Source organism: Leucopleurus acutus (assembly GCF_964270905.1).
Source record: "Leucopleurus acutus genome assembly, chromosome: 1".
NCBI lineage: Eukaryota > Metazoa > Chordata > Mammalia > Artiodactyla > Delphinidae > Leucopleurus > Leucopleurus acutus.
Genome location: NC_139142.1, coordinates 59,511,915 through 59,539,035, shown reverse-complemented (window position 1 = coordinate 59,539,035; position 27,121 = coordinate 59,511,915). Strand labels below are relative to the sequence as shown.

General features: G+C 35.1%; 1 protein-coding gene across 1 annotated transcript in view; it reads right to left on the bottom strand.

Moving 5' to 3' along the window:
- SEC23A (SEC23 homolog A, COPII coat complex component) overlaps positions 1-27,121 on the bottom strand; it is a 65,270-nt gene that overhangs the window by 26,172 nt on the left and 11,977 nt on the right. The window contains exons 6-13 of the mRNA XM_082835230.1: positions 26,739-26,818; positions 25,819-25,963; positions 21,461-21,619; positions 20,245-20,360; positions 16,466-16,589; positions 11,804-11,884; positions 10,696-10,785; positions 8,933-9,039 (exon numbers count right to left, since the gene is read on the bottom strand). Coding sequence (XP_082691356.1) covers positions 8,933-9,039; positions 10,696-10,785; positions 11,804-11,884; positions 16,466-16,589; positions 20,245-20,360; positions 21,461-21,619; positions 25,819-25,963; positions 26,739-26,818 — 902 coding nt within the window. The remainder of the gene's footprint in view (positions 1-8,932; positions 9,040-10,695; positions 10,786-11,803; positions 11,885-16,465; positions 16,590-20,244; positions 20,361-21,460; positions 21,620-25,818; positions 25,964-26,738; positions 26,819-27,121) is intronic.

Below are 27,121 nucleotides of genomic sequence, written 5' to 3'. Positions count from 1 at the left end.
GGTTCTTCATGACATTTTTTTTTCTTAGATTCCACATACATGTGTTAGCATACGATATTTTTCTTTCTCTTTCTGACTTACTTCACTGTGTATGACAGACTCTAGGTCCATCCACCTCACTACAAATAACTCCATTTCGTTTCTTTTTATGGCTGAGTAATATTCCATTGTATATATGTGCCACATCTTCTTTCTCCATTCATCTGATGATGGACAATTAGGTTGTTTCCATCTCCTGGCAACTGTAAATAGAGCTGCAATGAACATTTTGGTACATGACCCTTTTTGCATTATGGTTTTCTCAGGTTATATGCCCAGTAGTGGGATTGCTGGGTCATATGGTAGTTCTATTTGTAGTTTTTGAAGGAACCTCCATACTGTTCTCCATAGTGGCTGTACCAATTCACATTCCCACCAGCAGTGCAAGAGTGTTCCCTTTTCTCCACACCCTCTCCAGCATTTATTGTTTCTACATTTTTTGATGATGGCCATTCTGACCAGTAAGAGATGATATCTCATTGTAGTTTTGATTTGCATTTCTCTAATGATTAATGATGTTGAGCATTCTTTCATGTGTTTGTTGGCAGTCTGTATATCTTCTTTGGAGAAATGTCTATTTAGGTCTTCTGCCCATTTTTGGATTGGGTTGTTTGTTTTTTTGTTATTGAGCTGCATGAGCTGCTTGTAAATTTTGGAGATTATTCCTTTGTCAGTTGCTTCATTTGCAAATATTTTCTCCCATTCTGAGGGTTGTCTTTTGGTCTTGTTTATGGTTTCCTTTGGTGTGCAAAAGCTTTTAAGCTTCATTAGGTCCCATTTGTTTATTTTTGTTTTTATTTCCATTTCTCTAGGAGATGGGTCGAAAGGATCTTGCTGTGATTTATGTCATAGATGTTCTGCCTATGTTTTCCTCTAAGAGTTTGATAGTTTCTGGCCTTACATTTAGGTCTTTAATGCATTTTGAGCTTATTTTTGTGTATGGTGTTAGGGAGTGTTCTAATCTCAAACTTTTACATGTAGCTGTCCAGTTTTCCCAGCACCACTTATTGAAGAGGCTGTCCTTTCTCCACTGTACATTCCTGCCTCCCTTATCAAAGATAAGGTGACCATATGTGCGTGGGTTTATCTCTGGGCTTTCTATCCTGTTCCATTGATCTATCTTTCTGTTTTTGTGCCATTACCACACTGTCTCGATTACTGTACCTTTGTAGTATAGTCTAAAGTCAGGCAGCCTGATTCCTCCAGCTCCGTTTTTCGTTCTCAAGATTGCTTTGGCTATTCGGGATCTTTTGCGTTTCCATACAAATTGTGAAATTTTTTGTTCTAGTTCTGTGAAAAATGCCAGTGGTAGTTTGATAGGGATTGCATTGAATCTGTAGATTGCTTTGGGTAGTAGAGTCATTTTCACAATGTTGTTTCTTCCAATCCAAGAACATGGTATATCTCTCCATCTATTTGTATCATCTTTAATTTCTTTCATCAGTGTCTTATAATTTTCTGCATACAGGTCTTTTGTCTCCTTAGGTAGGTTTATTCCTAGATATTTTATTGTTTTTGTTGCAATGGTAAATGGGAATGTTTTCTTGATTTCACTTTCAGATTTTTCATCATTAGTGTATAGGAATGCCAGAGATTTCTGTTCATTAATTTTGTATCCTGCTACTTTACCAAATTCATTGATTAGCTCTAGTAGTTTTCTGGTAGCATGTTTAGGATTCTCTATCTATAGTATCATGTCATCTGCAAACAGAGACAGCTTTATTTCTTCTTTTCCAATTTGGATTCCTTTTATTTCCTTTTCTTCTCTGATTGCTGTGGCTAAAACTTCCAAAACTATGTTGAATAAGAGTGGTTAGAGTGGGCAACCTTGTCTTGTTCTTGATCATAGTGGAAATGCTTTCAGTTTTTCACCATTGAGGATGATGTTGGCTGTGGCTTTGTCATATATGGCCTTTATTATGTTGAGGTAAGTTCTCTCTATGCCTACTTTCTGCAGGGTTTTTATCATAAATGGGTGTTGAATTTTGTCAAAAGCTTTCTCTCCATCTATTGAGATGACCATATGGTTTTTCTCCTTCAATTTATTAATATGGTGTATCACGTTGATTGATTTGCGTATATTGAAGAATCCTTGCATTCCTGGCATAAACCCCACTTGATCATGGTGTATGATCCTTTTAATGTGCTGTTGGATTCTGTTTGCTAGTATTTTGTTGAGGATTTTTGCATCGATGTTCATCAGTGATATTGTCCTGTAGTTTTCTTTCTTTGTGACATCCTTGTCTGGTTTTGGTATCAGGGTGATGGTGGCCTCGTAGAATGAGTTTGGGAGTGTTCCTCCCTCTGCTATATTTTGGAAGAGTTTGAGAAGGATAGGTGTTAGCTCTTCTCTAAATGTTTGATAGAATTCCCCTGTGAAGCCATCTGGTCCTGGGCTTTTGTTTGTTGGAAGAGTTTTAATCACAGTTTCAATTTCAGTGCTTGTGATTGGTCTGTTCATATTTTCTATTTCTTCCTGATTCAGTCTTGGCAGGTTGTGCATTTCTTAGAATTTGTCCATTTCTTCCAGATTGTCCATATTATTGGCATAGAGTTGCTTGTAGTAATCTCTCATGATCTTTTGTATTTCTGCAGTGTCAGTTGTTACTCTTCCTTTTTCATTTCTAATTCTATTGATTTGAGTCTTCTCCCTTTTTTTCTTGATGAGTCTGCCTAATGGTTTATCAATTTTGTTTATCTTCTCAAAGAACCAGCTTTTAGTTTTATTGATCTTTACTATCGTTTCCTTCATTTCTTTTTCATTTATTTCTGATCTGATTTTTATGATTTCTTTCCTTCTGCTAACTTTGGGTTTTTTTTGTTCTTCTTTCTCTAATTGCTTTAGGTGCAAGGTTAGGTTGTTTATTTGAGATGTTTCCTATTTCTTAAGGTAGGATTGTATTGCTATAAAGTTCCCTCTTAGAACTGCTTTTGCTGCATCCCATAGGTTTTGGGTCGTCGTGTCTCCATTGTCATTTGTTTCTAGGTATTTTTTGATTTCCTCTTTGATTTCTTCAGTGATCACTTCGTTATTAAGTAGTGTATTGTTTAGCCTCCATGTGTTTGTATTTTTTACAGATCTTTTCCTGTAATTAATATCTAGTCTCATAGCGTTGTGGTCGGAAAAGATACTTGATACAATCTCAATTTTCTTAAATTTACCAGGCTTGATTTGTGACCCAAGATATGATCTATCCTGGAGAATGTTCCATGAGCACTTGAGAAAAATGTGTATTCTGTTTTTTTTGGATGGAATGTCCTATAAATATCAATTAAGTCCATCTGGTTTAATGTATCATTTAAAGCTTGTGTTTCCTTATTTATTTTCATATTGTATGATCTGGCCATTGGTGAAAGTGGGGTGTTAAAGTCCCCTACTATGAATGTGTTACTGTCGATTTCCCCTTTTATGTCTGTTAGTATTTGCCTTATGTACTGAGGTGCTCCTATGTTGAGTGCATAAATATTTACAATTGTTATATCTTCTTCTTGGATCGATCCCTCGATCATTATGTAGTGTCCTTCTTTGTCTCTTCTAATAGTCTTTATGTTAAAGTCTATTTTGTCTGATATGAGAATTGCTACTCCAGCTTTCTTTTGGTTTCCATTTGCATGGAATACCTTTTTCCATCCCCTCACTTTCAGTCTGTATGTGTCTCTAGGTCTGAAAAGGTCTCTTGTAGACAGCAAATATGTGGGTCTTGCTTTTGTATCCATTCAACCAATCTGTGTCTTTTGGTGGGAGCATTTAGTCCATTTACATTTAGGGTAATTATTGATATGTGTGTTTCTATTCCCATTTTCTTAATTGTTTTGGGTTTGTTATTGTAGGTCTTTTCCTTCTCTTGTGTTTCTTGCCGAAAGAAGTTCCTTTAGCATTTGTTGTAAAGCTGGTTTGGTGGTGCTGAACTCTCTCAGCTTTTGCTTGTCTGTAAAGGTTTTAATTTCTCCATCAAATCTGAATGAGATCCTTGCTGGGTAGAGTAATCTTGGTTGCAGGTTTTTGTCCTTCATCACTTTAAATATGTCCTGCGAGTCCCTTCTGGCTTGCAGAGTTTCTGCTGAAAGATCAGCTCTTAACCTTATGGGGATTCCCTTGTGTGTTATTTGTTGTTTTTCCCTTGCTGCTTTTAATATGTTTTCTTTGTATTCAATTTTTGACCGTTTGATTAATATGTGTCTTGGCGTGTTTCTCCTTGGATTTATCCTGTATGGGACTCTCTGTGCTTCCTGGACTTGATTAACTAGTTCGTTTCCCATATTAGGGAAGTTTTCAACTGTAATCTCTTCAAATATTTTCTCAGTCCCTTTCTTTTTCTCTTCTTCTTCTGGAACCCCTATAATTCGAATGTTGGTGCATTTAATGTTGTCCCAGAGGTCTCTGAGACTGTCCTCAGTTCTTTTCATTCTTTTTTCTTTATTCTGCTCTGCAGTAGTTATTTCCACTATTTTATCTTCCAGGTCACTTATCCGTTCTTCTGCCTCAGTTATTCTGCTATTGATCCCTTCTAGAGTATTTTTAATTTCATTTATTGTATTGTTCATCATTGCTTGTTTCATCTTTAGCTCTTCTAGGTCCTTGTTAAATGTTTCTTGCATTTTCTCTATTCTATTTCCAAGATTTTGGATCATCTTTACTATCATTATTCTGAATTCTTTTTCAGGTAGACTGCCTATTTCCTCTTCATTTGTTAGGTCTGGTGGGTTTTTATCTTGCTCCTTCATCTGCTGTGTGTTTTTCTGTCTTCTCATTTTGCTTATCTTACTGTGTTTGGGGTCTCCTTTTTGCAAGCTGCACGTTCATAGTTCCCATTGTTTTTGGTGTCTGTCCCCAGTGGCTAAAGTTGTTTCAGTGGGTTGTGTAGGCTTCCTGGTGGAGGGGACTAGTGCCTGTGTTCTGGTGGATGAGGCTGGATCTTGTCTTTTTGGTGGGCAGGTCCACGTCTGGTGGTGTGTTTTGGGGTGTCTGTGACTTTAGACCGCCTCTCTGCTAATGGGTGGGGTTGTGTTCCTGTCTTGCTAGTTGTTTGGCATAGGGTGTCCACCACCGTAGCTTGCTGGTCGTTGAGTGAAGCTGGGTGTTGGTGTTGAGATGGAGATCTCTGGGAGATTTTCGCCGTTTGATATTACGTGGAGCTGGGAGGTCTCTTGTGGACCAGTGTTCTGAAGTTGGCTCTCCCACCTCAGAGGCACAGCACTGACTCCTGGCTGCAGCACAAAGAGCCTTTCATCTTTTGGGACATCAGAGGTCTTCTGCCAGCATTCAGTACATGTTCTGTAGGAGTTGTTCCCCGTGTAGATGTATTTCTGATGCATCTGTGGGGAGGAAGGTGATCTCCATGTCTTACTCTTCCGCCCATAATTAAAATTATTATGTATTCTTTTCTCTCCACATTAACACACTAAAACCAATCAAAAATTAATGAATAAAAATTTTAGTCTAAGGGATAAATTTGAAATTACGTACAAAATAACAGTAATTTATTAAATTTACATGTTCTATAAATCTAATCCAAACTGATCCTGAGTAGACCCAGCAATAACTTTTGTTTGTTTGTTTAACATTTCACAGAGTTTTGTAATACTTCAGCTGATCTTAGTTCTGAAGTACCTCACTTTAAGCAATTCTGGCAATAGTTACAGACTTTGTGAAAAGCTGAACCCCTTTTACATGACTCAAAGATGTAAGACGTGATCCCAAGAAAATCCTGGCTGCAACGTTCAAAATTCTTCTCCTTTCTTCCTCTATTTTTAATTTTTTTCAAATAGACGAAAAATTTTAAAATATTTTCCAGCTGACTGATACCCACGAATTATCTCAGTCTAACGAAATACCAAGAGGCAGAAAAGAATGAGAATAAATAAAGGAATAAAAGCTGCTAATTATTTTTTTAAAAGATACACCATGCAAAGCACTATATATATATATATATATATATATATATATATTTTTTTTTTTTTTTTTTTTTTTTTTTTTTGGCTGCACTGGGTCTGCATTGCGGCACGCAGGCTTCTCTAGTTGTGGCACATGGGCTCCAGAACACATAGGCTCTGTAGTTTGCACATGCGGGCTCTCTAGTTGAGGCATGCGAGCTCAGTAGTTGCAGTGCATGAGCTTAGTTGCCCCACAGCATGTGGGATCTTGGTTCCCCGACCAGGGGTTGAACTAGCATCCCCTGCATTGGAAGGTGGATTCTTAACCACTGGACCACCATGGAAGTCCCAAAAGCTGGTAGTTTCAAAAGTTATTTTTAGTGCAATTTGAACACTTAGTGATTATACTAATAGTTTAGTTTATCTTTTTATTTTTTTCAATTTTTTTTGGCTGCATCGGGTCTTAGGTGTGGCACATGGGCTCTTCGTTGAGGCATGCAGCATCTTCCGTTGCCGCACACAGGCTGTTCATTGTGGTGCACGGGCTTCTCTCTAGTTGTGCCGTACGGGTTTTCTCTCTCTAGTTGTGGCGTGCAGGCTTCAGAGCACATGGGCTCTGTAGTTTGCAGCACACGGGCTCTCTAATTGAGGCGCACGAGCTCAGTAGTTGTGGCACGTGGGCTTAGTTGCCCAGAGGCATGTGGGACCTTAGTTCCCTAACCAGGGATTGAACCTGCGTCCCCTGCATTGGAAGGCAGATTCTTTATCACTGGACCACCAGGGAAGTCCTTATTTTTTAATTTAAAAATATCACAGAGCTAAAAATAAAGCTGGGTTTTGTTTGTTTATTTTGGTCACGCTGCACGGCTTTTGGGATCTTAGTTCCCCAACCAGGGATTGAACCCGGGCCCATGGCAGTGAAAGTGCTGAGGCCTAACCACTGGACCACCAGGGAATTCCCAAAAACAAAATTGTTTTAAATTGGTATTTTCCCAACTTGTATGACCATGGTGTTCACTTGCTTCAAACTGAAACATAAAGGTGACATTTTTCTTCTGAAAATATCAATATAATGGTTCAGTAATGAAAATAAATTAGCAAATAAGCACATAAAAATTTACTACTTAAAAGTTCTTTAGCCATAAATTTAAAATTTTGCTCTTAAAGTTTAAAGGGTTTGTTCACATTGTAAAATCTGTCTTTTGTATTTTCAGTACCTCTTCACTGTGATTCTTACAATTAGTTTCAAACCAAACTTTCCAGATCAAAGTTATTTTCTCTATAAATATAGGATAACATTTTTTTATTTTTATTTATTTATTTATTTATTTATTGTGGTATACAGGCCTCTCACTGTTGTGGCCTCTCCCGTTGCAGAGCACAGGCTCCGGACGCACAGGCTCAGCAGCCATGGCTCACAGGCCCAACCGCTCCACAGCATGTGGGATCTTCCCAGACCGGGGCACGAACCCGTGTCCCCTGCATCGGCAGGCGGACTCTCAACCACTGCGCCACCAGGGAAGCCCTAGGATAACTTTTGACTGTATCTCAGGAACTTGAGTCCTTTATTTTCATATGGCTTATTCACTTAACAAATGCACTTGCCTAGGCCCCTAAAGTCATATTTCTAATTAATAAAGAAAAAAATAAGCCTTGATTATTGAAAATGGTCAGGATAAGTTAATTTGAAAGAGTGGGTGCTTTGGTTAGACACAATGATATAAATGGCACCATAACACACATAGTATCTCTCTACAAATAGCCTCATAAATTCTGTGTAAGAAACTGAAAATATATAAACCCATGAAAAATTTCTCATGACAAAAGTTCCCTTGCTCTTGAATGATTAACTTAACTCTTTTTAGAACTTTTCATTTTAAGAATATTTCAAACATAAAGCTATAAGTAGAATAATCTATATATCCATCACCTAGATTTATCAATTGTCAGCACTGTAACATTCTGCTTTATCGATCTCTTTTCCTTCATACACACACACTTTTTCTTTCGCCAAACTTTTTGAGAGTAAGTTACAGATACATCACCCTTTCCCCTAAATTCTTCAGTGTGTATCCTAAGAACAAAAAAGTTCTCTTATATAGCCCCAATGAATTACTAAATTAATGAAATTAAACATTGATAAAATACTATTATCCTATATGTAGACCATATTCAAATTTCCCCAGTTGTCTCAACAAGGTCCTCTATAGCAAAAATTTTCCTGACGGGATTTTATCCAGGATCATATATTGGCTTTAGATGTAATTCTCTTTAGTCTCCTTTAATCTTAACTGGTTACTAACACTTTCTTTGCCTTCTAAGACATTTTTGAAGAGTCTAAGCCAGTGGCTCTATAAAATATCCCTCAAATTGTTATGTCCAGTTGTTTCCTTAAGTAAATATTTTGAATTCCAAGTTAAGTTATACGTGCATATGGGGCCATAAATAAATTGACATGTTTGCCAAGAATCAATACTTCCAAGTTCATGATGTGCAAATGAACAGATGTAAAGGAAAGCTCAGGGGGCACTTTTTCTTCAAAGGAATAATGTATTCCCTTAACATTCATCTAGGATTTTAAGTCAAAGCAAAGTTACAGCAGGACAATAAATCTCTCTACATACTACCCTCTGCTAAGTAACAGACCATCCAACACAACACTGTTTCATTAGGCCATGTCCGTCACTCACCAGAATAGTCTCATGGTTTTCAGAAATGAAGCTAGAGTTTAAATACAGTTCAATAAAATGAGAGTTACGATGCCTTCAGTGTCCATTTTCTAGGCTATGCCTAAATCAGGTTAAGTTTATACTGACCAACACTTTTCCTACCCAGACAATCAAATCCAAAACAAACAGAAAAAGACCAAAAGCCTGTTCAATTCTAGACTCACCTCATCTAAGAATCCTTTCCAGACTAACTTCATTCCAAAACGTCACTCAAAATAGGAAGCCAGTTTGGGAGCATGATCCAGAATAGTTTTGATATGTAAATCAAATCTCTAACAAATACAACTTACTTCCTAGCAATGGTGGTCACTCGGATACGTCTCTGCCCACTTGAATGCTGATACTGAGTCACAAACTGGATTGCACCACGTCCTCCTTGAGGAATTGGAGCATTATGCTGTATAAATATAAAAGAGTAGAATCTAAGCAAGATCTATTACATTGTTGTCATATAGTCATGGACTGCATATCCTAGCACTAACAAAATTCATTCTAAAATCTATCAGAAGGATGCTTATTTCCAGTGCATACAAAACAGTGGTGATTTGCCACGTGAAAAAGAAACGGATTTGGGAGAGGAGAAAAATTATGGAGTGAGTCAAGCTAGGAAATCAATTTCAAGTAATATATAATTCAGAGAAACATGAAAAAACAAAATGAAGGGAGAAGTGTAAAGAAATTAACAGATAAGAAAAGGCATAAGTGAGGCAATTTTGCCTAATAGTAACTGGATAAAAAGACATTGAGCTAACATAAAAAATAATGAAATAATGTCTTCTGCAGCAACATGGATGGACCTAGATAATCACACTAAGTGAAGTAAGCCAGACAGAGAAAGACATATATCACATGACATGGTTTATATGTGGAATCTAAAAAAACAATGATACAAATGAACTTATATACAAAACAGAAATAGACCCACAGACATAGAAAACAAACTTATGGTTACCAAAGGGGAAAGGGCAGGGGATAAATTAGGACTTTGGGATTAACAGATACACACTACTATATATAAAACAGATAACCAACAAGGACCTACTGTATAGCACAGGGAACTATACTCAATATTTTATAATAACCTATAAGGGAAAAGAATCTGAAAAAAGAATAGAAAAATATACATGTATAACTGAATCACTTTGTTGCACACCTGAAACTAACACAACATTGTAAATAAACTACAATTCAATTAAAAAAAAGAAAAAGAAATTGAGCTAAGTTCTCCTCCCCTAGGTACATAAGATGAAAACACAACTTTGAGGAAGATAATCACATGATGAACAGATGACTAACAGAAAATCATTAATGAGAAGAGACCAATAGTAATATATGATAATGATCCTCAGAAAGAAAAAGTGGGGTGGTCAATAGGGAAACTTTCTTCATGCCCTTTGACAACATTCTTGCTTTGTTGTTGTTGTAACTGTTTGTCAATAAGAGCCACTATATTTTTCACAAATTTTAACTGTAAAAAAAAAATTCCTGCACTTGTCTTAGGAAGGCTGACTACTAATACTTTGTGGTTCATTTTATGCCTAATAACTATTGGTATATAAGTCAATAATTTATCCATTATATCATTCTTTAATATGATAACTTTTTCCTGCAGCAGCAGAAAAAAATCTTTCCAAATATTGGCATCTTTACCTTCCAATCTTTTTCTATAAGTTTTGATATATTAAACTTTCTCGTAGGAGGACTCAAATATTATATACCTTGAGACACCTAGGAGGAACTAGATACCTAATTACAAAAATGCATAACTAGAACAGAATTTAAGATTTTATTTATGCTTCAATTTTTTATTAAAAACAAAAGAAAACTAATACTAAAAGTTGGGTTGCCCAAGGTTGGGCATTTGCAGGTTTCCCTGACATCTCTATTATAGTATGTCCTCTCACCAAGGAGTGTAGCCTTGAGAAACAGAAAATGACAAACAAAAACTCCAAAACAGAATAATCTTTGGGTCATAAGCTCTGGAAATATTCATGGCCTAAATTAAGTATTTTTTCAAATATACATTTCAATATTCAAATATAAAAAGTCATACCTGATTGACAACTTCAAAATATATGGCTAAGGTTGTAGTGGGACTGAGTCCACATATCTTCCATTGACAAGTGCCACCTGTTCCTATCTCCTATAAAAATAAAACATAGTATGTTTGAAAACCAGAGAATATAGTTTATTACTATATATATATTAAGGTGAAAAAGTGGAAAAAAATATCAGTAAGAAAAAATCTATTTCAGGTTTCTAACTAATTCAATAAATGTTAGAGGTTTAAGATTTTTTTAAGATCATATAAATATACTATGAAATAAACTTAAGCAATTTTTACACAAATAAAATTATAATTAATTCAAATTCTTGCTAAGTAAATTACAAAAGTATTGATACAAGTTCTTCATATTGTAGACTTTAAAAATATGCACCATTTAATGAAGTAATTACAACTAACATTATCCTTCTATCCAACTATTTAATCTGTGTAAAGAGAGAGTGATTTAACATATAACATACGCATATATGAATATAGGTTCTCTGGATCAGAACTGTGTAATTTAAGCAGTCTAATTCCCAAGAAAACTTCTTAGATATAAATTTTTCCATGCAAACTGCTTAAAATTAATTTTTAAACTCTGTCATTGTAAAGATGATTGCACACTTTGTTATTTGTCCCATCATCCTCTCCACAGCTACATGATTCTACTATTTCAAAGTGCCTTATATGTCCACTAGATGTGATAAAAGAAAAGAAAGGAATTGAAGCTTAAAAGCTTAAATCTGCTGGCTACTTTGACGGAAATTCTACTAACGAAAAAAATTTCAGAATTAATTTTGACTTTCAGGAGTCTCCAAATTTCCAAATCATAGTTGTTGTTTTTTCAGGCACACTGGGCAAGGAATAACTTAGGCATAAAAAATAGAAGACTGGTGACAGTACAAAAGTTTTAATTTAGGGGTGAATGGGAAAAGGGGTATGTGGAAAGAACAACAACAAACAGAGGTATACCAATGGAAGCTGAGCCACATTCTACTGTAAAACAGCCCACACAATAATTTTGAAAGGAATGCTATAGACTGCCACCCCAGGTCTCTCTTGGATCTGCCCTGAGAATTAACTGTGTTTTCTTTTTAGAATAAAGATGACTTACATTTTCAGACACACAGGGTCCTTTAGAATTGAGAGACACACAGGGTCCAATAGCTCCTGAAATCTTTATTTCCCTTGAGGTCTGCAAAATAAGAATATATTGTCAGCCCTCCATATCAGTGGGTTCCACAGCTGCAGGTTCGACCAACCTCGGATTGAAAATACTTGAAAAAAAGTTTTTCAGAAAGCTCCAAAAAGCAAAACTAGAATTTGCTGTGCACAGGCAACTATTTACATAGCATTTACATTTTATTAGGTATTATAACTAATCTAGAGATGATTTAAAGTATGTGGGAGGATGTGTGTAGGCTACATAAGAATATTACACCATTTTATAGAGGACTTGAGCATCTGCAGTGGTGGTGTGGGGGAGGTGTCCTGGAACCAGTCCCCTACAGATACCAAGGAATGACTCTAGTACACTTTGGTGTACCACCTTCTATTTTAACTCCCATTGAAAATCTGTCACCAAGACTGGTTTCTTTCCAATCTCCACTAACCCCCAAATTTAAGCTAATGTTATCTTCTATCTAAAAATTTGGAAGCCCAACTCAAGTTTTCTTACATGAGATTCTTTTTCCTGACAAATCCTGAATACCACTATCAAGACAAATTTTACCCCAAACACTGTTCTTCATTAACCTATAAGGGCTTCTTCTGCCTACACATGCATCTCCAAACTACAACCAAACCACACAATTAAAACTATTTCACTTACATTCCAATACAAACCATCCACTCTCACTGGGCAGTCTTCCCAAACATACCATGCTGATTCTCACCTCTGTGCCTCTCTTCACACTGGGCTCCCAACTAAAATCATTCTCCTCAACCAAGTTAAACTCTGCCATGTTTCAAAAACCACTCTAAGTCACTGTAAAACCATCTAGGATAAATTGTATCCTGCATACATTCATTTTTCTTCCCTAAACCTTTACAGCTCTTTTATAATCTACTATTGTTTCATTCAATCACATGTGTTAATCTTGTCTTTCTATCAAGAATAAGTTCTTTATAAGAATACCTGTGTCTTAGATATTCCCTGAGATCTCTACAATTTCCTAGCTTAATGCTGGACATATAGCAAGCATTCAATGAAATAAGAAGATTAACAAGAAATATTTAATAACTCAAAATCAATGTGCCTGTAAGACACTTAAAAATAACACTAAGCCTTTGGGTTTCTTGAATCCCAAATTTGAAATGAATGATAGAATTGAATAATATCAACAACTTACCAAAAACAATTACTGATTATCCAAATAAAACAGAAAATGTTTCTCTTAAGTTAGATACCAACTCCTGCAATTAAAGAATCTAGCACTAACATAAGCAAATTTAGCACTAAAAAAAACATACAGGCATACCTTGGAGATATTGTGGTTTTGGTTCCAGACCACCACAATAAAGCAACTATTGAGAATAAAGAGAATCAAACCAATTTTTTATTTCTCACAAAGTTATGTTATATAACTTTATGTTACATAAAGTTATATTTATACTACACTGTAGTCTATTAAGTGTGCAATAGCATTATGTCTTAAAAAACAATATACATAGCTTAATTTTTAAATGCTTTATTGCTAAGAAATGCTATCATCTGAGCCTTCAGTGAGTCATAAGCTTTTTGCTGGTGGAGGGTCTCGCCTCGATGTTGATGGCTGCTGACTGATCAGGGTGATGGTGGTTGCTGAAGGTTGGGGTGACTGTGGCTATTTCTTTTTTCTGTTTCTTTTTTTTGAAGTATAGTTGATTTACAATGTTGTGTTAATTTCTTCTGTACAGCAAAGTGATTCAGTTACACAAATATATACATTCTTTTTTATATATTCTTTTCCATTGTGGTTTATCATAGGATATTGAATACAGCTCTCTGTGCTATACAGTAGGACCTTGTTGTTTACCCATTCCATATATAATAGCTTACATCTCCTAATCCCAACTTCCCACTCCATTCCTCCCCCAGCCCCCTGCCCCTTGGCAACCACAAGTCTGTTCTCTATGTCAGTGAGTCTGTTTCTGTTTTGTAGATAGGTTCCTTTGTGTCATATTTTAGATTCCACATATAAGTGATATCATATGGTATTTGTCTTTCTCTTTCTTACTTACTTCACTTAGTATGATAATCTCTAGTTGCATCCATGTTGCTGCAAAGGGCATTCTTTCTTTCTTTCTTATGGTTGAGTAGTATTCCATTGTGTATATGTACCACATCTTCTTTATCCATTCATCTGTCGATGGACATTTGGGTTGTTTCCATGTCTTGGCTATCATGAATAGTGCTGCTGTGAACATAGGGGTGTATGTATCTTTTTGAATTAGAGTTTTGTCTGGATATATGTGGCAATTTCTTAAAATAAGACAACAATGAAGTTTGCTGCATTGAATGACTCTTCCTTTCACAGTTTCTCTGTAGCATGCAATGCTGTTTGATAGCGTTTTACCCACAGTTGAACTTCTTTCAAAATTGGAGTCAGTCCTCTCAAACCCTGTCACTGCTTTATCAACTAAGTTTATGTAATATTTTAAATCCTTTGTTGTCATTTCAACAATCTGTACAGCATCTTCATCAGTAGATTCCATTTCAAGAAACCACTTTCTTTGCTCATCCATAAGAAGCAACTCCTCTCCATTCAAGTTTTATCATGAGGTTGCAGCAGTTCAATCACATCTTCAGGCTCTACTTCCAATTCTAGTTCTCTAGCTGTTTCCACTACATCTGCAGTTACTTCTTCCACTGAAGTCTTGAACCCCTCACATTCATCCATGAGGGCTGGAATCAACTTCTTTCAAGCTCTTGTTAAGACTGATATTTTGATCTCTTCCCACGAATCACAAATGTTCTTAATGGCATCTGAATGGTGAATTCTTTCCAGAAGGTTTTCAATCTACTTTGCCAAGATTCATCAGAGGAACCACTGTCTATGGTAGCTATAGCCTTATGAAATGTATTTCTTAAAAAATAAGACTTGAAAGTTGAAATTACTCCTTGATCCATGGACTGCATGATGGATGTTGTGTTAGCAGGCATGGAAACAACCTGAATCTCATTGTCCATCTCCAACAGAGCTCTTAGGTGACCAGGTGCATTGTCAATGAGCAGTAATATTTAGAAAAGATTCTTTTTTTTCTGAGTGGTAGGTCTCAACAGTGGGTTTAAAATATTCAGTAAACCATGTGGTAAACAGATATGCTGTCATCCAGGCTATGTTGTTTCATTAATAGAGCATAGGCAGAGTAGATTCTTAAGGGCCCAAGGATCTTGAGAAATGGTAAATGAGTATTAGGTCAACTTAAACTCACCGACCGCATTAGTCCCTAACGAGAGAGTCAGCCTGTCCTTTGAAGCCCACCACTGACTTCTCTCTAGCTATGAAAGTTCTCAATGGCATCTTCTTCCAGTAGAAGGTTGTTTCATCTATATTGAAAATCTGTTGTTTTATGTAGCCACCACCTTTATTCATTATCTTAGTTAGATCTTCTGGATAACTTGCTGCAGCTTCTACATCAGCACTCGATGCTTCCCCTTGCACTTTTATGTTACAAAGCTGGCTTCTTTCTTTAAACCACATGAACCAACTCTGCTAGCTTCAAACTTTTCTTCTGCAGCTTCCTCACCTCTCTCAGCCTTCCTAGAATTGAAGGGAGGACAGGACTTGCTCTGGATTAGGCTTTGGCTTAAGGGAACATTGTAGCAGGTTTGATCCTCTATCCAGACCACTAAAACTTTCTCCATATCAGCAGTCAGGCTGTTTTTCTTTCTTATCCTTTGTGTGTTCACTGGAGTAGCACTTTTAATTTCTTTTAAGATCTCCTCCTTTGCATTCACAACTTGACCAACTGTTTGGAACCAAGAGACTTAGCTTTGGCCTGTCTTGGTTTTTGACATGTCTTCCTCACAAAGCTTTTGATTTAAAGTGAGAGATGTGGGACTCTTCCTTTCACTTGAACACTTAGAGACCATTGTAGGGTTATTAATTGGCCTAATTTCAATATTGCTGTGTCTCAGGGAATAGAGAGGCCTGAGAAAAGGGAGAGAGACAAGGGAACGGCCAGCAGCTGGAGCAATCAGAACACACACATTTACTGATTAAGTTCACTGTCTTAAATGGGCATGGTTCATGGTGCCCCAAAACAATTACAATAGTAACATCAAAGATCACAGACCACAGATCACTATAACAAATATAATAATAATGAAAAAGTTTGAAATATTGTGAGAATTACCAAAATGTGACACAGAGACATGGAGTGAGCAAATGCTGTTGAAAAAATGGTGCCAGCAGACTTGCTCCACACAGGGTTGCCACAAACCTTCAATTTGTAAAAAAATGCAGTATCTGCGAGGCACAATAAAATGAGGTATGCCTATACTTAAAAAGTTAAACCCTATATAAACAAAAAATAGAGTTAAAGGAAATTTTACTTATATAATTTCCTCTTGTTTTAACAATTATTTAGAGATGCTCAAGTAAAATTTCATTGTACATTTAACGATGAACATTTTTCTGGTGAACAAATCTCTAACTCCAGGTTTCAATACAAAATAACCACTATTTTTAAAGCATATCTTGAATTTGATTGATGATATTTTAAAATTATGATCAAGCCTACAAATTTCTCTCTTGGTAACATACCATACATGTCAAGTTTTGGTTCTTACCTTTATTTCTAATGTACCACCAAAGCCCATTTTAAACTGTCCATGCATATCTTTGGTAAAAACTCTTTGAAAAGTTTGCTTGAATAAGGAAGTGTTGAAAGAGTCACCCATTACCATGTATCCTCTGCATGGAAAGAGCAAAAAACAATGTGACACAAGAGTCCATGTGTAAAACCAGAAAAGTAAATTATTTTTCAACACTACCAACAAAATTTTAAAGATCTTTCCCAAGATGTGTGATATTAACATTAATTTAAAAAACTCAATTATATGAAAATATCCCAAAGCCACAAATAATCTCAATTCTGAGGGTACCTGAGTGCCCCCAACACTTGTATCTGTCCTCAGTAATTTTTAAAAATTCTTTTTTAAATAGGTAATACATCTATACATTACAAAATTCAAAAAGTACAAAAGGGTACATAGTAATATATGTGTCTCTCCCATCCCAGTTACCCAGTTCTCCCTACTGGTGAAGACATCTGAGAGCTCACAGCATTCATTCTCATTCTTAAAAATAAATATCTCCATGTGTAGTGTGTGTATATGCATACATTGTCTCTGTGTGTCACACTGAACTTAACAGTGTTATACCCAGTGAATGAGAATACAGGCATATTTTGGGAGCATTTTCACTTTATGCACTTAAGTACTGTTAAATTTTTTTCAGTAACCATGTACCTTTATAAATTTTTTTAAGTTTTAAAAAACACTAACTGTCAAATAAAAACTATTCTGAGATGCCATTTCCACCCTAATAAATCAGCAAATCAGTCTGACAACATATTCTGTTGATGAGGCTGTGGAAAAACGGGCATGCTCATAATTGCTTATGGGAATGGAAAATGGTGCAAACCCAATGCAAGGGAACTTGACAGTATCTAACAAAATTACATATGTATTTTCTCTGTAATCCAGCCACCCCACTATTAGGAATCTATCCCAAAGATAATCGGGCAAACAAAAAGCAAAATACAGGCACAAGTCTATTCACTGAAGTACTATTTATAATAATAAAAGATTGGAAACAATCCAGATGACCATCTATTAGACTAGCTGAATAAAATATGGTACAACCACACAATGGAGTAATATACAGTTGACCCTTGAAAACCACAGGTTTTGAACTGCGTGGGTCCACTTATGAGCAGATTTTTTTCAGTAGTAAATATTACAGAACTACACTATCCACTGATGGTTGAATCTGAGGATGCAGAACTGCAAATATAGAGGAACCACAGATATGGAGGGCCAACTAAAAATTATACTCAGACTTTCCACTATGCAAAGGGTCAGTTCCCCCAATCCTCAAATTGTTCAAGGGTCAACTGTACTACTACAACTGTACTACTATAAACCCATTTCCAAGATATCAGTAAAAAAATGCAAAGTAGGGGAAGCTATGTAAAACTTTCTACTGTTTAAATTAAAAGGCGGATACATATATCCATATACAACCTGAGTCCAAACATTTACATGTATTTGTTCATCATATTTTTAAAATATTTTAAGTAGTTTTTAAAATAACAATAAAACAATCAAAAATTACATTAGGCAAAAGAAAAAAAACTGATGTGGTATAATTAATCAATGGAAATTTTATTTTTGATACTGCTAAAGTCCTAATTTATGTTATCTCTGATGCTATTATAGATTGTATGCTGTTAAATTTTGTTTGCTTTTTATAGTTGACCCTTGAACAATGTGGAGTTTAGGGCACAGACCCTTATGTGCAGTCAAAAATCTGTGTAAAACTTTATAGTCAGCCCTCCGTATCCATGGTTCCACATCCTTGGAGTCAACCAACCAAGGATCATGTAGTACTATAGTATGTATATATTGAAAAAAATCCACATATAAGTGGACCTGTGCAGTTCAAAACCATGGTGTCCCAGGTTCTACTCTATTTGTTACTGTTACACAAAAATATAGTTGAATTTTGTACACTGACCTTGATTTAGAAGTCTTGACAACTTAACATACTAATTCTAATAGTTTGCATGTAGATTTTTTCAGATTTTCCACTTTTGCAAACATGTCATCTAGAACGATCTATGTTATCACTAAACCTAGTAAAACATCCTAAAATAATGGCAACGTATACCATACCCTACTTATCCACTCCCTTTTACAGCAAACCTCTATGAAAGAGCTGTCTATACCTTTACTACTCAGTGTTGCCCTTGGTCCAACAACATTAGCATCACCAAGGGTCTTGTTTGAAAAGCAGAATTTCAAGTCCCATCCTATGCATACTAAATCCAGAATCTATATTTTAACAAGATATCCAACTGACTTGTACATGTGAAATGAAAGTCTGAGAAGCTCTGGTCTATGTCAGCTGCTTCCGATCCCCTCCTCCTGTTCCTTTTCTTATTCACTCTAAGTCAACTTTCAGTGCTCTTAGGAAGACCAATGACCTTCGTAGTATTAAATTACACAATCGTACAATCTCATCCACTTTTATTGCTTTAAAAAACCAACAATAGGGACTTCCCTGGAGGCGCAGTGCTTAAGAATCCGCCTGCCAATGCAGGGGACACGCGTTCAATCCCTGGCCTGGGAAGATCCCACATGCCGCGGAGCAACTAAGCCCGTGTGCCACAACTACTGAAGCCCATGTACTCTAGGGCCCATGCTTCACAACAAGAGAAGCCACTGCAATGAGAAGCCCGCGCACCGCAATGAAGAGTAGCCCCTGCTTGCCGCAACTAGAGAAAGCCTGTGCACAGCAACCCAATGCAGCCAAAAAAAAAAAAACCACAGCAATATTCTGACAACTCCTGCATTTATATCTCTAGATACAAATTCAGACCTATCTTCTGCATTTGTAGGTTCTAATATCCAACTGCCTACTCAACCTCTCCCCATGGATGTCTACTGGCATCTCAAACCAAACATGTTCAAAACTGAACTCCTAATCTTCTCCCCAAATGTTCTTCCTCCCAGTCTTACCCATTTCAATAAAGGACAACTCAATCCTTCTAGACTTATTTGGTTTTCTCAAACCCCAGATCCAACCTCCTAGCAAATTCTCTGTCTTCTAAATATACCCCAAATCCAACCACTTCTCACCAGCTGTGATGCCACCACTTGATATTCCTGTGTCCCTCATATCACTCCTCTCCTGAAAACTCTCTAATGACTTCCCATCTCACTCAAAGAAAAATCCAACAAACTAGGAATAGGAACATACTCAACCTGATAAAGGCATCTACAAAAATCCACAGCTAACATTATACTTAATGGTGAAGGACAAAATGGTTTCCCCCTAATATCAAGAACAGGCAAATCTATAGGGACAGAAAGTAGTTTAGTGGTTGTCTAGGCTGAAAGGGGGAGGGGGAGGAAGGAGAATTGGGAAGTGACTGCTAATAGGTACAGAGTTTCTTGCTGGGATAATGTAAATGTCCTAAAATAAAATCATGGTGATGGGTAGAATATACTAAAAGAAAAAAAAAAACCATTAAGTTACATGCTTTAAATGAGTAAATTTTATAGTATGTGAATTATATCTCAAAAAAGCTACCAAAATAATAATATAAAACAATGACTGAAGGGTATGAAGATGATCTTTTCAAACAAAACTTGTGCCTTTTTAACTGTAGTTTAGAAAAAATTTAAAGTAAGCTTTACTGAAAGGAGTATCAAAAACTGTTAATAGCTGTTGCCCTGGAGTGGCAGGATCATGACTATTTTTTTTTCCATTATTGGTTTATATTTGTAAAGTGTCATTATTAGTTTATAACTGCAATACTTGTAAAAATGTATATACATACCCAGTAAGGTTAGGACAGCATTTCATCTCCAGGAGACCTGTCTGATCTAATGCACATGCATAGATATCAATAACATGACCAGTCGTAGCAGCGCGATTAGCCAATGCTTCAAAATGCTACAACAGATTTTTTAAGATCAAATCAAAGTAATGTACAAACTTAATCATCCTATAAATCTTTTGCCATTAATAAATCAAAATGATCTAAGAAATACTAAAAGAATAATCCATAATAATTTAAGTGTGATTTGTTCTAATTTAATTTTCTATAACATCTCATAAAATGATACGATAACTTCTAATAAGTCTGACACTCTCACATTCTTTTCTTTAAATGCCATTCATTCTAAATGAACTCCTAAATTTCGAGCTAACCTTGAAGAAAGGCATGTTGCTCTTCATACATACATGATGGGAGAACAACACAGAACTCTTTTTCCTGGATAAATCTATACTCAAGTAACATGAAAAATAGACAATAGCAAAAGTATTAAGACAAACAAATATAAAACTTCTTTTGAAGCTCTAAGAAATACTCCAAATTCAAAAGGGAAATTAGGTGACAGGAAAAAAAGCATCCATTAATAGTGACAAAAATTATCTGTTATTAATTACACCCTAAAAATATAATAATGACTACCAAAAAGAAATATGAGATAATACAGGACAACTAAACTAAAATTGTAAACTCTAGACAATTTTTTTAAAAAGGGGGGGAGGGATGGGACATTAACAAGCAGAACCAATACAAGGGTATCAAGAATCAACAGTAGTGAAAATGTACTGACACAAACCCAGATAAAATTGAAGTTACATGAACAGAGAACAACTTATGAGAAACTGACGGACTATTCAAGCTATGAACAATATACATATCTAAAGGGCAGCCTCCTGGAAATGAAAAATTGGAAAATTCAAGAAATTCTTCCTGATGGGAAAGACATTCTTTAACATGAATATTAAAAAAGACACACAGGTTTTCTCTCAGGAGTAGTTTTTAAAGAGACACCTATTGGTGCCCCTTATTAAGTTTTTAAATATTTAAAACCAGAAAAAATATAACAAATTATCAAGGAAGAAAAAGACTATTTCTCTAATTCTGAGGAGCAGTTGCAGGATCATCACAATATCAGACTTATCAGAAAGTAATTATATTCTTCCTCTTCCATCAAATGAATTTTTCTAATAAGGCAAAAAGACTTAAAAACCAAAATTACCTTAGTTCCCTTTTTAACATATTTGGCATTGTCTTTTTCAATGTCATGCCATGATCTTATGGGTGTCTTCAATTCGTCTCCAACCACCATTCCAGGCCCCTGAGTGGCTGGACCACCAATGAACATCATGATACGAGCACCAGTGTTGGGAAAAGTACACTATCAGGAAAAAGTAATTCATGAGAAGAGCTTAAAGGAAAACATATGGATATACATTTATGATTGTGAATTTTTATATATTCTTTCTAGAAAAGCATACATTTTCCAAGAATAATCAAATGTTTAAAACAAAATTTAAAAACAAGATGTTTGTGTGAATATCTTTCTTTTGAAATCCTATTCTAATAGCAATGCCTTCCTAATTTTAAAATAATCTATAAACCTGATCCCTATAGGCAAGGATGTTTCTCCTGCTTAACTTGTACTAGATAGGGAAGAGTAGGAAAAGAAGAAGAAAAGAGGGTATCTTTTTCTGTTTGGTTGTTATTTTTGTTTTCTATGCTTAAAATACATGCACAACTTTTATTTCTCATTCAAACTGATGGATTGAGTACTTCAATCTACCTCCCCCTTCTTCCCAAGATGCCAGTGAAATGATATAAATGGTACTGTTTAAAAAATAAATAAGAAAGAGTACTATCAGCAGACTAGAAATTTTGAGGAATCCAAACAACAGATTGTACTGGTTGACAAAAGAATTTTAACTATATATATTATGTATAATTTAAAATATATATATGTACATATATATATACCAAAAGTAAGCCAGATCTTCCCAAGGGAATATCTTAAAAACTCTACATTTAGAGTCAAAAAAACACAAAAAGCAGCAATGGGCCAAAGAAGTGCAGTCAGCTCCAGAAACAGCAGCTAATGACAACAGATTTTAGCAATTCCTAAGAAGAGCTCTCTGAGAAAAGTAGGCAATCTTCCCAGAGAAGGTTCTTAGCATAAAAATTGGGGGCTGAAAGATCCAGAACACATGTTACAATGAATATCAAAACAAATATGACAACTCTCAAGAGATTCTAGAATTAAAATCATGGCAAAAGTAAAAATACCTCAAGGAATGGGCTAAAAAGCATGTCTGAAGACCAAGTTAGAGATATGGAAAATAATCTTGAAGAAACCTCTAAGAAATAGGAGAAAAGAAAGAAAACATGAGGAAAAAAAATAAAGATATGAAGAAATGCAGAAGTCCAGCATCAATCTAATGAATATAGAATAAAAAAGAAAGTAAGCTGAAGAATGACAGAAGTCTTAATGAAAGGACCTACCAACAACCAAACATAATTAATGAAAAAATAATCAAACCTAAACACAACCTAATGAAATTTCAGAACTCTAAAATTAAAGAGAACATTCTAAAAATGTTCAGTGGGAAAAATAAGTTTCCTGAAAAGGACTAAGAATGAGACTACATCAAATTATCCAATAAACTATCTGTTAGAATACTAGCAAGGAATGGCTCAAACATCCTATTGAAGACAGGGACCCAAAGTACAAATGAAGTGAGAGGGAAAAATTAAAAAACATTTTTAGACATGCAAGAACTCAGAAAATTTATAATAAACAAAAGAACTGAGTACAATCCAAAAGAAACAGGGAATCTAGAAAAAAAAATTTAAAGGTATCCTAAGACTTTAATACATGAAAGATTCCCCAGCAAGCAGCAAAACTGCAATTACAAAGAATTACATCTCCTTCTCTATGTGTATAACCACTCTATTCCACAATTAACAATATTTATATATATTTGAAATGCTTTTATTTCTAATTTCTATAAGCAGTTATTGAACAAAAATACACAGTGCATTTTCAAGCTACATTATAGCTTCAGAAAAGAATGTCAATGATATATACTTTGATGATAATTTTAAAAATTCATGATTAACAAATCTAGGCAAGAGCAAGGAAAACTGCCTTTTACTTTTCATTTTTATACATCCTTGCATATTTGAATGTTTTTATTAGGTATACTTATTATTTCTATAACATTCTTAAACTAGATTAATAAACAAATAAAAATACTGTTTTCATATTGGGTATCATCCTGCTGAGGTAACAGCAGTCATGTAAAGCTGAAACATCAGTAAAGAACAAGAACAAATTAAAGTATACAAACCACACACCTTCATACCTAGAACTCAAAAAGCATTCAAACTTCAAGTTACTTATAAGTAAAAAATAAATAAATAAACACTAAGTCCCAGTGAGCTATCTCCCATGCAAGCCTTCACACAAGCAAGGGCAGTTTGGGGAAAAGTACAAGGAAGAAAGAAGGAAGCTAGCAGCCAGCATAGAACAACTGCCAGATTCAAATGAAAACTTATTAAGGGGCACTAAAGAACAGCAAGAAAATAATCAAGAGCATGAAAACGAAATAAATAAGAATAAAAGATCAGAGATAAAGTGGTTGAAATAGAAAACAAGCAAAGATCCAATTTATGTATAATTGGAGTTCTTAAAGAAGATAAACAAAACAGTGAAAAAACTAACACTTAAAACTGTAATACAAGAAAACTTTATAGAAACAAAATACTTGAATACACATATAGAAAAGGATCACCAGGCACTAGAGAAAATTAACCCACAGGACATACTAGTAATACTCCAAGCAAATGATCAAGTAATTTACAAGGGCAAGAGAATTAGGCTGGCATAATTGCATAAGCTCAATCTACTCATGATTAAAGATCAGATAAACCCAAATTGAGAGTCCTTCTACAAAATAACTAGCCTATACTCCTAAAAAGTATCGTCATGAAACACAAAGAAAAACTGTGGAACTGTTCCAGAATAAAGGACACCAAAGAGTCATGACAAGTGAATACAATATACAGTATTATTAGGATAACTGGTGAAATCTGAATAAAGTTTAAAGATTAGAAAATAGTGTTATATCAATGTTAATTTCATGATTGTTAAATGAACTGCGGTTATACAAAGGAATGTTCTTATGTAATTAAGAAATGCACACTAAAGAACTTAGAAGTAAAGGGACATCACATTTGTAACTGACTTTCAAATGGTTTTTTAATATTTATATGTGTGTAACATATAAATAGATACCTATATATAGCTACATCTATATTTATAGAGAGAGCACACTATATAAATATCTGGAGAGAGAAGGATAAAGCAAATGTAATAAAATGTTAACATCTGAGGAATCTGGGTGAAAGGTTTAAAGGAATTCTTTGAACCATTCTTGTAACTTTTCCGTATGTTTGGAATTATGTCAAAGTAGAAAGTTAAAAGAATAAAAAAATGACAGTAACAGATAACTCACTGTAAAAAATAGGAAACCACGAATCCACAGTGATATTAATAAATGAATAAATTGAAAGGTTGATGAGGAATAGGATATTTGCATGGTTTCAAAGATCCTCACCATCTAATGTTTATTAATTACAAAAGGAGGGGAAATAAGAGTAATTTTACAGTGGAGAAACCTGGCAGACACACCTTAATGAGTGATCAAAGTCATAATCATCAATAATGGGCAAATGAAAATCATGTGCCACCTGAGAGGATACAGTAAGAACAGACCATTACTTCTGTGATATTCCTTCCAATGATGCAATACCTCAATCTAATTGTGACGCTACATCAAGACAAACCTAATTTGAGAGACATTCTATATACTGGCCTGAATCTTCCAAAGTGCCAAGGTCATGAAAGTCAAGGAAAGGCTGAGGATCTATACCAGACTAAAGGAGACTAAACAGACGTAACCACTACATACATGCCTCTGAATTAAATCCTTTCAGTAAAAGAAATTATTCAGATAACGAGTGAAACTTGAATGAGTTTTGAGAATTAGATGGTAGTAATGTATCAGTGTTATGTATTGTATAATACATCAGTTTATGTATCATATATTTCAAAACCTGACTTTGAAAGTTGTATTATGGTTATGTAGGAGAATATCCTGGTTTATAGGAAATACAACTAAAGTATTCAAGGGGTTGGTAACATCACTTCAGCAACTTAATCTCAAATAGTTCAGAAAAAAAGTCCTTGGCAGCTTTTCTATAAATTTAATAACATTTCAAATTTTAAAAAACATTTTTTAAAAAACTCTTCTAATTACAAAGCTAATATATGTCAAGTGTAAAATTTTCGAATTCTACTTAAAAGTAAAACTCTCCTTAACCCACCACTGTTAACAATTGGGTAAATATCCCTCCAGAAGCCTCTCTATACACAAAAGGATATACCACAGATCAAACTTTAAATAAAATCACATATGCGCTGTCCTATGACCTGATTTTTCCACCCAACATTATCTTGTACATATCATTCCATACACACACATACACATTTACATTCCAAAACAAAGCTATTGTCACTACCTCAAGTAGTCCTACAGCTATGGAAAGTGCCACCCCAGAGGAACGCAAAGGTCTCTTTCCCTGTGGTACAGGCCACGGGTCTCGCTGCAGTTCTCCCAGAAGATCTGTGAGATTCATGTCTATTTTCTGTACTGGCTGTAAGAACCTGCAAAACAAAATTAAATAAAAATCCATTTATAAATGTTTGTGGGTGAGGGTTTAAGAAACAAATTGTCCACTTTCTTAAAAATAGAGAAAAATAATTTGAATACACAGTAGAACAATGGTTCGCAAACTTTTGTGTACATCAAAATTGGTGGGAGGGTTTGTTTTAACATAGATTGCTGGTTCCAAAGTTTTGCTTCAGTAAGTCTGGGGTGGTGACCAAAAATTTGCCTTTCAAATAAGTTCCCAGGTGATGCTGCCCACTGGTGAAGAACCACACTGAGTACAACTATTATAAATAAAACACTCAAACCAAGTATTACTTTGAGACTGCATCTTCCTTTTACCAATCTAGTAAGTTTTAAGGTTACTGAATTAATTATGAGAAGATACATCAACTCAGTTTTAGTAAGACCGCCTCTGATTAGTAAGTTTAGTGGAAAAAGCTACTACAAGGGTAAGGAGAAAAAATGAAAAGTTTGTGGGGCGCTATTTTTGCTTGGCTGCCTTCAACTACAAAAATTAAGTTTTTCTGAACTTAGAAAATCAAGAATATATCAAAACTAAAGAAACTCCTTACACTGTAATAATGAAAAACCAACCTTTTCAGCGATGTGATTCTACCTCAACTCTTTAAAAAGTATACTAATGCAATATTTATATTCCTAAAAATGTTTAACAATATAGTATCACTGAATCCCTACATTCAAGTTAAGGATATAGGATGCTTAAAATAGCCACATGAATTGTAAAATTCTCTTTGCCGTATTTATTACCTATTGGAAGGAGGTGGCTGCTGTACCTGAGGACCACGTGTTGCTTGAGTAACTGGTACTTTAGAGAGCCCCAGCATTTCCTGTAAAGAGATTATTTTTGTGATATCCATTTAATTACTCCTACAAAGATGTATCAAATATTTATGACATGCAAGGTGCTTCTGTAGGCATCAGGAACACAAAAATAAAGGACACAAAGTCTCTTCCCTCAGAAAGCAAAAGTTTTAGTTGGGGAGACTGTCAGGTAAACAGTAATACAATGAAATGATTATCATACAACAGCAAAGTACAAGGTGCTATGTGAGCAAAAAAGAGGGATACTAACTCAGAAATATTTTATTTCTAATTAAGTAAAAATAAGTTACTGTGTAACTTGAATGTCT